At 37.7% G+C, this 13,472-nt stretch overlaps 1 protein-coding gene and 1 pseudogene across 2 annotated transcripts in view; both read right to left on the reverse strand.

Moving 5' to 3' along the window:
• PREP (prolyl endopeptidase) overlaps nt 1-13,472 on the reverse strand; it is a 110,220-nt gene that overhangs the window by 56,582 nt on the left and 40,166 nt on the right. The window contains exon 7 of the mRNA XM_081094882.1: nt 4,423-4,528. Coding sequence (XP_080951008.1) covers nt 4,423-4,528 — 106 coding nt within the window. The remainder of the gene's footprint in view (nt 1-4,422; nt 4,529-13,472) is intronic.
• On the reverse strand, nt 7,076-7,290 carry LOC308521381 (phosphatidylinositol N-acetylglucosaminyltransferase subunit Y-like; annotated as a pseudogene). Its single transcript has one exon. The product of its transcript is annotated as a phosphatidylinositol N-acetylglucosaminyltransferase subunit Y-like (transcript).

Genomic DNA, 13,472 nt, shown 5'->3' on the forward strand with positions numbered 1-13,472 from the left:
ACGCTCTCTACCGTGGAGACCAGAGCTTTGTCACCCATCCCCCTGGCCCAGGTGGCCAGCAGAGGGAAGCTCAGCCTCAGGGCCCAGCAGACATGTTCAGGAGCAATCCAGGATTCCTGCTTTCACTTGGTCTTTGGTTCTACGGGTTCTCTTCTTCTGTGCCAACTCAGCAATAGTTAGAAGAGTGCTTTATAAAGTTACAGCATCTTAGTTGCAATTAAGCAGCTATTCAGAATATATAATCTGACAAACTCCCTCAAACAGAAGTCCATACAATTAATTTTCATAAAAGGTTAAGCTCTGCAATTCAAGTTAGAATTTTATTTTCAAACCGCTAGCCTCAAAAACAGGTGACCACTCAATGGTAACCAACTTGTATCTTAGTTTACATAAAATATATTGGTTTTTTTTAAAAAAAACAACCCTAAAAACTATTCCTTAGAAGAATAAGTAAAAAATTAGCTGCCAATGCAAAATTTGTAGATAAACAGAAAGGTACATTTATCTATAATAATAAAAGTGTAATATGCTAATTAGACCTTCCGATAAAGCCGGGACTGCAAGGGAAGACCGGGTTCCAGGTGACTGCCAGCGGCCGGAGGGAAGCCGGTGCAGGCAGCCGGGGGAAGACCTACTCTTGCACAGATTTCGTGCATTGGGCCTCTAGTTTATAATAAGAATCTTAAAACGTAATGTTCTGGACTATGACTTTTACAGAGACAGAATCTTGATTCAGGGAAATGTCAGATTCCTTAAGTGCTCCCCTGACAATAAAACACTTTGTAATGTAAAACCTTTAGTCCTCAAAGTAACCATCTTAGCATTTCTGCTTGAAAAGGTCTTGAAGCCACTGCAGTGGTACTTCTTATGACCCTACCCACCTCTGCAATAAGTCACTGAAATATCCACCCAAAGCGAAACACAGTAGCAACTTCCCCCAGGACCTGTTTAATCAGCTAAGCCTGAAAATACGGCACACGCTTTAAATAATCAAGCTCCACTGAACACACACACAAAATCAAAGTCTGTAGTCTTATCTGCCACCAAAGTTCAGAAGCATTAACCTTAGTCATAAATAGATACTGTAAGTCATAAATTTATTCAGATTAGGGAAAGTGCTGGATTTATAAAAATCCAGCTATAAATTTGAAAAGCAGTGGAAAGTATAGGCCTCACAAGGCAGCATGTTTAAGACAGGAGCTCACTAAATCCTTTTGCTTTTCTGAAACCTTTGCTCCTCAAGGGCTTTGGACCCGACACAATTCTAAAGAAATGGCATTTCGGATGAAGAATGGGGCTCATTCAGTTTTGCTATGCATAACTTAGAGCATTATTGATTTAAACGAAAAACAGAAAAATTACTTTTAAAAATAGACTGGCTAACCATCTCACTGTCTGCTCACCTTTTCTGAGGTTCCTCTGCCTGTCAGTGGCATTCTTCACTCTGAAGCCAACAGAATTCAATTCCTAAACTTCTCTACATTCAAGTTAAATCACTTTTTATAAACCTGCTTCTGGGTGGGGGAATGATTTGTTGACTGAGTGAAGATTAGCTTAAAGTAAGCCATCTGCATGCTTTCCTGAGAGTGAACTCATTACTTTTATTGCTTTCTCTGAAAATCAATGGTATTAACTACATTTAAAAAAAAAAAGGTTTTGCAGGCTCTCTAAGAACAGGAGCTAAGAAGTGTTTTTATACTTTACAAAGCACCTGACATGTAACAATGATAAACCAATGCCAACTGTGGGTCCTGCTCTGAATGGAGGGGACCAGAAGGCTGTGGCTCTCCTGGTCTGATGCCTTCCTTCCACCTCACCTGCCACATAACTATGGTTAGAACATGGGCTAGGAGTTCAACTGACATAGGTCTGAATCTTTAAATGGCATCAGGAAAGCGAACTGGCTTCACCAACCTGTTTCCTAGGTTAACAACACGTGCTCCTCAGAGGTTTCTGAGAAGACAAAGAAATAACTACATTTGTAGCTTAGAATCTGGCACACATAAATGCTAAATAAACAACACTTACTACTATGCCAAATAATCTGTGTTCTTCAAATGACAAAAATAAGCTAAATGTGGCTTCTGAACAGCATGATTTGCTAATAGTGAATTTTTAAAGTTTAATTTCCATTTCTCATGGCACGCAGCTATTTTCCTAGAAAAAGCCCTTCTAATCCCTAATTTTAAAATTAGCAAAAATACTGACTTTATCATTATTTATTTTACTTCAAAGTTCATATTTTTATACTACCTCTTGATGTTCCTATACTGTTTTTTTTCCTTTGGCATAGCCACTCTGACACACACACACTGTTTTCTAATAACCCCTGCCCATCACAGGAGTCTTCTTCCTCTGTTGGTCTGGCTTTTAATGCTCAGATGACTTGGCTAAACTTTGGATAAATCACTTAAAGGTTCTTGAATGTTTTTCTCTCCATTTCCACTGTAACCCCCAGATGCCCAGTCCTGCCAGGCCTGAACCATGGGTCAGTGTTGTCTCAGTTTTCTGAAAACAAGAGATCATCTGCTTTGCACTAGCCAGAGATGGCTGGATGTACAATGTAGGTGTCTGACAAATACTGAGCTTCCTTTTATCTTCATGGGTAGATTAATTTCTTATGCGGGAGAAGACAATTTTCATTAATGACATGAAAGCTTTAAAATAAAGACATGGGGAGCACTGAAAATTTCATCAATCTAAAATGATCAAACCTTCAGCATAAAAGGACAAAGGAGAGGGACAAGTTAATGAAAGTCTAGACAAAGTACACAGTAAGCAGATATTCGCTTACAAAAATCAAATATGTTAGCACCATCCACCTTTTCCACCAAACACTTCATAAATGCTGTGACACGAAGACCACTCAGGCTCGCTTTTTTTAAGAAATTGATTTTAGAGAGAGGAAGGGAGAGAGAGAAAAACATCGATAGGTTGCCTCCCGTATGTGCCCCAACCAGGGATTGAACCTACAACCTTTCGGTGTATGGGACAATGTTCCAACCAACTGAGCCACCTGGCCAGGGCCAATTTGTTTTTTAATTAGTTAACTTATATTGTTTAACAATAAGCCCACCTAATAATTTAAATATATAAAAATGAAGTAATAAATAAAAAATGAAACCAGAATTCTATGGAGAAAGAACACGGTAATTGGCATTCATAAAGAACTGGAGAAAGCAAAGTCCTATGCACTATTTTACAGTCACATGGGAATATTGTACAGGACAACAGCACAGTTTAACAGCTGTTATTGTTTCTTTCAGATTCTATATTCAGAGGTTTGCACAGTTCTATGTACACCTGCACTTGCAACTCAAATGAACAGTTCTTGGGTGGTGGCCTGCTCCTGTCAGAGAATGTGCAACTACTGTGATTGAGCCAATTTTCTTGAGATCAAAATGGATATATCTTTTTTTAAAAAACAAAACAAAACCACAAACCCGTAGTTTTATTAAATGGAAGTATATTTAACACTAGCATAAAAGTTGTTGACTTCATCCTGCTGTATGTGTGAATGGCATCTGTGGTATCTAAGAATCTTAGGATGCGAATCTTACTTTAGAAGTTTAAAAATGATGCAATGACCAATCAATAATAAAGAATTTAAATTATCTTACTATAATGTAACACACAATATAGACCAATAATGAGGTAATCAAATAACTAAAAGTGCACTCAATATATTGTACAGTTTGAAAATCTAGGTCACCATCTCTAAAATATACTTATTTTACATTAACCAGAACATGGTATAATTAGTATGGGGTCTTACCTACGTGCCAGCATACCCGATACAATTTCTGGGTCTGGGAATTTTCAGCACAGTACGTCCTGCAGTTGGAAAGCTTTACTGCTTGACAGTGGTATTGGTATGATTTAAATGTCAGAAGAGAATATTTAAAATGAGCCATCTCCAGAATTTGTGACTGGCTGGTTTCATGCTTACTATCATGACATATGAAGCTTCAGGCAGGAAAATCAGGCTGTGATTGTGCATGTGGCTCAGTACTGAGGAGCTGTCCTATGATTATGTTACCCTGGTTAATTCTCACTGGTCCCCTCTCTCTTGTCTATGTTGGTTTGCCACATTACGTCTAGACAGTTATACTGTTTTACAGACCAAAGGGCCAGCTTCTCCTTAATCCTCTTCATCTGCAGTATTCGCAGGATATTTTCACATTCATATGCAAAAAATATGGTTAACCTCAATCTACCGAGAAAATGCTGAAGCCAACAAATACATTCATTCAGTTTTTCTTCATTTTATGGGATAATATGGGGTAGGAGGGAACACATGAACTAAGACAATGTGATTAAATGGAAGATGGTTTCTTAGAAAATCAATTAGAAGACAAAATAACTGCTTTTAAAAGGCATCCTGGAGTAATTACTAGTACCTGTGCGTGAAAGATAACTTACCAGTGATGCCACTGGATTCCTGCTGCAGGTCACAGTACCAGAGCCGGTTCACTGGGTCACACCCCTCCCTTATTGATAACAAGACATAGCGACCATCGTCAGACAACTGGGAAGACAATAAAAGCAATGCAGGAGGCTGATTAGAATGTATTTTCTGTGAGAGTACTATTAAATATTAAGCAAAAACTAACGGTTAAACTCAAATGCAATAAATTTATCCCAAACTTATGAATGGATAAGAAAGTTAACAGAAAAAAAAGATGAACATCCATTTTAACTTATTTCACTCCTAATCAATGTTTAACAAAACACAGAGAAATATTTAAGTAGAAAATATCATCAGATGTAACTGAATGTCATAACTTAATGTGATTGTTATTTAAATTCAGTCTATTCTTTAACTGAAAATATATGCAATCTGTCATATTGAATATTAATATCCCTGACTCTGAAGTTTCGCCACAGGTTACGTATTTTAAAAGTTGTTCTAAGTGAGTAGAAGTTACCAAGATGGGCATAGATGTAAAGAAGTTCATGTGTGGTTCATATTGGTCACATTAACAATTTTTGTTGACCAACTCTTCATGCATATCTTTAGCCCCCTCCACACAAGATGTCAGAGAACAAAGGCCCATGCTTCTGTGGGTTTCTTTTATAATTAAACAGGATAGTCTTAAATAACAAAAATAATGTTGGTAAAAAAACTAATGCAACCAACATTATGGTTTTGAGTTGTTAAAACCTAAGTAGTATCAAACTATATATATCCTTTTGTAACTACTTTTTAAAATTCAACATAATTAAAAAAATAATCCATGTTGATATATGTACATTTATTTCATTTAACTGTTGTATAATATTCCAATTTAAGAATATACCACAGCTAATTGATCCATTTTCCCACCAATAAACATTTAAATTATTTCCATTTTCTTCCTATTACAAGCAACACTTTACAAAAATTCTTCAACAGCCCTGACCGGTTTGGCTCAGTAAATAGAGCGTCAGCCTGTGGACTGAAGGGTCCCAGGTTTGATTCCGGTCAAGGGCATGTACCTTGGTTGCGGGCATATCCCCAGTGGGGGTTGGGCAGGAGGCAGCTGATCGATGTTTCTCTCTCATCGATGTTTCTGACTCTCTATCCCTCTCCCTTCTGCTCTATAAAAAATCAATAAATATATTAAAAAAAAATTCTTGAACATGTTTATTTGTGGCCTTATGTTAAGTGTTTCCCTTATATAAGTATGGCCTTTTATAAGTGTTTCTATATAACTAGGAGTAAAATTGCTCAGTGGAAGGACATGCACAAACTCCACTTATTAGATATTGCCAAATTAAGTGATTACCAACTCACTCTCTTACATTTTATCAGTGTGTAACCGTTCTTATTTCTCCACATCCTATTGTGATAGTTAATTTAATGTGTCAACTTGACAAGGACAGAGCACCTAGATATTTGGTCAAACATTCTGCACGTTTCTGTGAAGGTATTTTTTAGATGAGATTTACATTTAAATGGATGGACTTTGAGTAAAGGTGATTACCCTCCGTAATGTGAGTGAATCTATCCAACCAGTCCAAGGCCTTAATAGAAAGACTGCCCTGCAAAGGTAGGAAGGAATCCTGCCAGTAAATTGTCTCTGACGGGCAATCTTCCCTGGGGTTCCAGCCTGCCAGCCTTCCCTGCAGACTTTGGACCAGTCAAGCCACCCCAATCACATTAGCCAATTTCTAAAAAAGTAAGTATTTCTCTCTATACATACACGCAGGTCCTGTTGGTTCTGTTTCTCTAGAGAACCCTACCACACTTACAACTGTCATTTGTTCATTCAATAAAAATTTCCTAAGCAGCTATTACGTTCAAGTCGTTTTCTAGGGGACAAAGATGTATCGGTGAACCAACCAAGAAGCAAAAAATGTTCCAGTCTAGGGGAGCAGACAAACACACATATAGAATTATGTAGCATATTATACAATGAGAGACGGCATGGAGAACATGAACAATCTCGGTAAGGGAGGCAGAATGAGGGGGAAGGGACTATAGTTTTCAGTGTGGCCGTCAAGGTAGGCCTATTAAGAAGGTGTCTTGTCCTGGCCAGGGATCAAACCTGCAACCTTCTGGTGTACAGGATGATGCTCCAACCAACTGCGCCACCTGGCCAAGGCCCCATTGCTTTCTTTCTTTTTTTAAAAATTAATTTTCCATAAAATAGTTTTATATCACATTTGTTCAAATGCATTTCTCTACAACTACTCCAACATAGCTCCTTTGGAATTATTTCATAACATGTGACTTTATCAAAGACTTTGAATCTCAAACATAAAATTTCAAAATATTAATTTTTAGATGAAAGGAAGAAGAAATAAAAGTCATTAGGTGATGGTTGGGGTTGTTAATTTCCAATAAGACACTGTGTTGAAATGTTTCTTCTGATACAGCAGTTACAAACTAGAACCTTCAAAAAACAAGGGCAGAACCAAAGTATAATAAAAGAAGCTTCTGCAGGGTAAGCCTCCCGTAGCCCCAAGCTCTGACAGAAGCAAGGTACAGCATCTTCCCTGAAAATTAAGTGGGTTTCCAGTACTTTCATGCAGTTGACAAGACACTCAAGACTTTATCATTAAGGTATATCCCATCTTGGCTCTGGGTGCATTAGTTATGCCTGAAGAGCTTAATACCCAGCCACATCCGCAGGTGGGAGAACACATACACTGGTATGGTGATGGGCAAGAGCAGATGTAAAAGCACAGGCTGGCTGTGCTGGTGCAGCCCTGTGGGGAGTTCTCTTCCACGGAGGCCGAGTAGAACAGTCCTGCTAAGGAGATGAATGGAATGAGGATGGTCAACGTAGGAAGAGACAGAAACATTCTCCTCTCCCACTTATTACCTGCCACCCTGACTTTTTAAAAGGTAGATGGTATTAAGAAAGTTTGGTTGTTCTGTTGTTTTTAATTATGATCTAGTGCTGCTCCCTATCTTCTTGCTTCTTACATCATCCTAGCTGCCTGTAGTATATTAGGGATCCCATCAATAATTGGATAGGCTATTCCCAACCGGGGCCCCCATTTCTCTATCTTTAAACACAACTATGTAAGCTGAAAAGCCCAGATTGGATCTAATTTCAAATTTTGTCTCCTTTATTCTTTGTCCAGCTGCCTGCTAAGCCAATTTGCATATTTCTAAGGGCACCTATCCTCAGCAAAAGAATTAACACCAGTCCCAGTCCCTTCTGCGGGTTATTGACTCAGAAGACCAGAGTATAAAACTAAGGGCTGTTTAATCAGCACAGGATTAGGGCTGAAGTAATAAATGGCCCCTCTCTGCTCTAGGGATTATTTTACCTAGGAAAGACCATCATTTCTCTATAAACACAACACACCGTTTATGACTCTGTAAGCAGGATACATTCCTGCAAACCTTTCTAAATTCTATGTTAAAAGTAATTTAAAATGCATTTGCTATGTTTGTACATGGAACATTTCTAGAAGATCTCCAGGAAACAGGCAGCAGTGGAGGGCAGGTGGGAGGGAGATTAAATTAAAGTGTCTTTCCATTGCCTTCTGACTTGCACTGACTTGTACTTCTTATCTTTTTCCCCCTGTAGGTAATGTATTCTCTTCTCTGGCTGCTTTTAAGATTTTCTTATTATCGTTGGTTTTCTGCAGATTGATTATAATGGGCTTTGCGATAGTAGCCTGCTTGGGATTTGTTGAGTGTCTTGAATCTGTGGGTATGTCTATCAAATTCATAACATTTTTGACCACTTTTCCCTCATACGGGTGAGGAACAAGTAGTTTTACACTTGTGAGTACACAAAACACAGAGTTTATTATTTTATTATTATTTATTAATGTGTTGTTTTCCATATGCACAACCATAAATCTACTTTCCCCCATCCTTTATATTTTTGCGTCCCCTTATCCCTAACATGCCAACTACATACCGTTGAATCCGCTATCTGATAGGTCAATGAGACTGTATTCATTTTTGTTTCAATTTATTTTCTCTTTGTGGTTTAGTTTCAATTGTTCCATCTCCAAATTGCCTGCTATTTTCTTTAATAGTATCTAAACTACTGTTAAGCCCATGTAGGGAACTTAAAAATTCAGAGAGTTTATTTTTCACCTTTAGAAGAGCATTTGGGTTGTTTTTATATTTTCTTTTTCTTTGTTCGTTATAATAATGTTTTCTAAAATCCTTTTAAAATCACTTTTTAATAATAGCTTTTAAAAAGTCCTCATCTGCTAATTCTACTACCTGTCATTTCTGGATCTGTTATATTGACTAATTGTTCTCCTGGTTATGTCACATTTTTCTGCTTCTTTACACATAGTAATATTTTTTATTGGGTTCTGAATATTTTGAATGTTGTCTGGATTTTCTTTTCTTCCTTTAAAAGTTCTGAGGCAGATAATTTGTTGGTAAATCAGCTTGTTCCATTCAAGGCTTGTTTTCAAGCTTTGCTGGTAAGGTCTACAGCCTACTGCTGAGGCAGGGCCTCCTCGGGGTCTCCGCTGAATACCGCGTGCTCACAAGGTCTTTCCACTTTGTCCGAATGCGAGTCTCCCGGCTGTGTTAGACCTCTGGTAGTGGCTGGCTTCACAACTTCCTGGTAGTTGTCCTTGGCTCGAATCATGGCGTCTCCTCCTGTGCATGCACCACTAACAGCTAAAGACGCAAGGGGATACCAAGGCAGATTTCTTAGTGGGCAGTTTCCTTCTTTTTGTTCCCTGCCTGCAAATTCAGTGGCTCCCGTTTTCCTGGATCCCAAGTTCAGCGAGACTGCTGTCCTTCGGGGCTCCTCCTCTTTGAGTCCAGAAAATACTTCCAGGCAGGGAGCTGGGCAAGCACAGGACTGGTCACTTTCACAGATGAAAATCTTGTGACGCCTGCTGACCAATATCTGCAAACAGTTGCTCTGTCTATTTCGTACGGTTTTCTGTTTATGGCAAGAGGGCTAGTCCAGTACCAGTTACACTGTCATGGCCAGAAGCAAAAAAATCTGTCATTATGTTTTTAAAGCATTTTAATTTGTTATTGGATAATTACATTTTGGGGGTACATTATTGCATATAATTGTAAGAATTAATAATGCAATATAGGACTAATTAAAAAGATAACACCCACGATTAATAAAAAATACATAACAATGATATATTTGCTTCTGTCTCATTACATAGTAGGACAGTTACACTATTTCTGTTTCCTATTCCAATAATAGTTCTATGAACTGCAGTCTTTGAGACATGCTTCTTTTATTTTATGTGGAGGTAAAATTTTCAAATGTAACATTCACTTTGACTTGCTGCGCTGCTCTTATCAAGCTCACATACACTGATTCTTGGTATCAGTGCAAGGTGATCATATCGAGCTTAATGTTGTCTAACCAGGACTAAGCATGGACTACTTAGGGTTTTACTTGCTAGCAGCAACCAGTGTGTTCATTAACCCTGGGCAACACATTGATGTTATAAGCTAAACAGCTCTTTCTCAAAAACAATTACTTTAGAGCACAGAAGTAGTTTATACGGTGAAATAAAAGTGGGATTCCAGGTTATAGTTTTATAAAAGATTCTAGAAAGTCCTGTTTACTTTGGCTGCTCTTCCTTAGAGTCCTTTTCCCCCTGAGTTCTGAAGCAGCCTCCTATGCCAAAAATGAATCATATTTTTGTTGTATGCGTTTTTGTCACAAATTGCACATGATAGCAAATGACTCAGATGCATTCTCTTCACCTTTTTCTAGGCTCATTATAGTATTTTCAAAGATTTGCCAGAGTTTTTGGAAAACCTCACATAAATTTTATTTACATTAATTTTTTTTCTCCATTCTCATCCTCATTGTATTTCCAAACTACCTGTCACTATGTTTTAAGTGGTTCTCTTGCAAATGAACATATGACTTACCTAACTTTTAAAACTTTAATCTAAGAATTTGTACTACTCTGCTTTCATTAACTGTTAGTATTGATGTGCTGGCTTCCACATTATTAATTCTGAATATTCTATTCACCTTGCTTTTCCTTTCACCTTTCTTCTTTGTACTGTATACATTTCTTTGTAAACTCTTTAGGAGTTTAACTACTTTAGGAGTTATATATTCTATCTCTAGTCCTTATACAGTTTCCTTAAGCTTTTCATATACATAGCTAATAAACCAACATCTAAAATTTTAGTTCCACCTTATTCTCAAACCATGTCATCAGCAATCTCACAATTATAACTACTAAACATAATGAAATGCAGCCTCATTAATAACACTTCATATTTCTGTTCTGTCCTTTAAAGACAGACAGAATCTTTACAGCTAAGCGCTAAAAGTCGTACTACATCAATCATAAATGATAGTTAATTTGGTTGTAGTTATTTATCCAACAGAAAGATAAGGCAGCAAAACTCACTGCGAAGACCACACCAACTTTCGATGACAACTGTTTTAAGCACATCTAATAAGTTTTTCTCACCATTTCTGGCTGCAGTAAATAGCAGTTTATATTTCATCTAAAGCAGGAAGTCTCTGGATGCTCTGTTGCTGAATGGTGTTTAAGTCAGCCTTTTGTACTACAACGACCTTCGTCACAACCCAGAGATGTTCCACAGCCACTGAACAAATCTGCTAAACTGGACACAACTCTGAATTTTCAGACGTGCAAGGTCTCAAATTTCAAAATAATTTGTAAGTCACTGTTACCCCAAAATATGCAGATTAGAAATATACGTTCTTGGACTATAATTTAATCAATAACAATACATAGTGAACCACGGCCTCACATTTAGACTACATTTCAAGGCAATTAAAAAAATGAACTTGGAAATCACTGGGAGGAGAAGATAAAAATCATGTGGATGAGGAAAGACACCTAAATATCATTAGAGAATTAAAAGAATTAGGAATTAACAAAATTAAAGTTAAGGTGACTTTCCTGAAATCCAGACAAAAGAGAAAAACAGCAAAGTTATGGGCCCAACCATGCCTCATGGGACAGTGTACATTTCAGTCCATGCAATACTGTGTTTGAAGGGGGTATCCCATAATAACAGCTACCATCCTCATTTGCATTTATCAACAGGTAAAGCATAAAGTACCAGTATATATACACAGAATATGTGGACTTCCATCAAACATATTATCATTTTCAAAGAAAAACTCGTGAGGGATTTTGTGCTAGAGCTGGTGAACTACACATGCACCTGGGCTTGTGTTAATAACCGAATCTTCATGGGCATGAAGTTTCTTTGATATACATACTTTAAACTTAGAATTCAACAAGAGGGTGGAAAAAGTTTTTCATAATTTGAATCTACATGCACTTTTTCAGACTGAGGAAAAGTATTTTATTTTATATATTATGATAAGAGAATTAATTGTGTGTATAAAATAAGTATACTGAAAAGCAGTGAGACTTAAAATTGTCCAGGAAATTAACAAAGGGAGTGAAAATGGATTTTAATAGCTTCGAGAGTTAATCGTGTTCCTCTCAGAACAGGGAAGTTTATCAATTTTATTTCAGAGACGCTTTTGAATTCCTTTTGTAATAGATGTTAATCATAAAATCTCTTTAATATTAAGTGTGTCTGCAAAACTTAACTTAGAAAAACTTTTAAATGTCAAACTAATCACCGACAATGATGGCTTTTCTTCTATGGGACTCATTACGGGCTTGTAATAAAAATGAGAGAGAATGTCAGTAACAGAAGTAAAGGGTAGTCATAAACACATGGGATGTGTATTAACAACATTTCTAATAGGTAGTCATTAACTCAAATTACCCAGCCTTCCCAATACAGAGACACTATAGCAATGGGGAAAGAGACATCAACCCCAACACTGTCTGATGTGCGGCTTGTATGTCAGAAATAGATATAACAGAACATTCTAGGAAAAGATAACCCATTCAAAGTAAAGTAAATAATGTAGGTCTAGACATGACATAGCCACTGCTCTTTCCAATCTACATGGTAGATATTCTGGCAGGTAAGCTTGGTTATTTAAGAATCTACTGTTTGTTTTCTTTCCTCCCTTACTGAGCAATAGAGGGGTCAGGTGAGACAAGTGGTTGATTGGCAAATGCTACCTGACTATTATACCCCTTCGCCCCCCCGCCCCCCCCCCCCAATTAGGAGCTGTTTTATGTATACACTAGTGGCCTGGTGCACAAATACATGCACATTGAAAGAAAATTAATTAGAAGAAATATTTTAATATCGCTATTCACCTGTTCTCTATAATAGAAGTGTCAACCAAATTCACAATTGACAATGACAGATGGAAACACATGCATGCAATTGGCGCAAGCGAGATACATACATATGTGTGTGTGTGTATATATATATGTGTGTATATATATATATATATATATATATATATATATATACATTTGCTTAATTAGACCTGCTTTCTGATTTAGCTAAATTTTCCTGCCCAGTGAAGCACCCCAACTTCTCTTTCAGGAAACTGTCAGCAACACAGCATTAAATATCAACATGAAGCAGATTATTGTAGATCACGCAGGGAGAACAAAGGGTAAAATATTTAACTGCAGCAGTGTTTGACTATACTCTGCGCAGTGAGAAAACCTGAAGTTATTTTCAAGGTCCACCATTTCTTACTTCTTTTCAGTCAGGTCAAGTTTCAAAGGTTTCTAAATCTCTGTTTTCTGGCTAATGAAAATAAAATAGAATTCCACTGAGTCTCCCATCTACCTACTCCAGGACTTCTGTGAGGATCAAATGAGATGAGGCACGGGAAAACGCTTCACAGACATTTGGTTACACTTCACAGATATTTGGTTAACGTGTGAAATGTTTGCACCTGGCTATAAAGCAAGTCACGTTCCTGGGCTGAAGAAACTTCAAGGAGGCTAGTCATTGCTAAGGACAGGAAGCCGGGCGTTGCTATGTCATTACCCAGCACCTACAGCGACCATTTCTGGGCTGGGCTGTGGGCCTCATTTTGCGCCATGGAGTCTCAGCAGCATCAGCTGTGATTTGGTGGGCTGTCGCTCTGGGGTTGTGGCAGCGCCTGTGTCCCACTTTGGGGAGTGTTGCTTTG

This window comes from Myotis nattereri, assembly GCF_964212035.1.
Source record: "Myotis nattereri genome assembly, chromosome: 6".
NCBI classification, from domain to species: domain Eukaryota; kingdom Metazoa; phylum Chordata; class Mammalia; order Chiroptera; family Vespertilionidae; genus Myotis; species Myotis nattereri.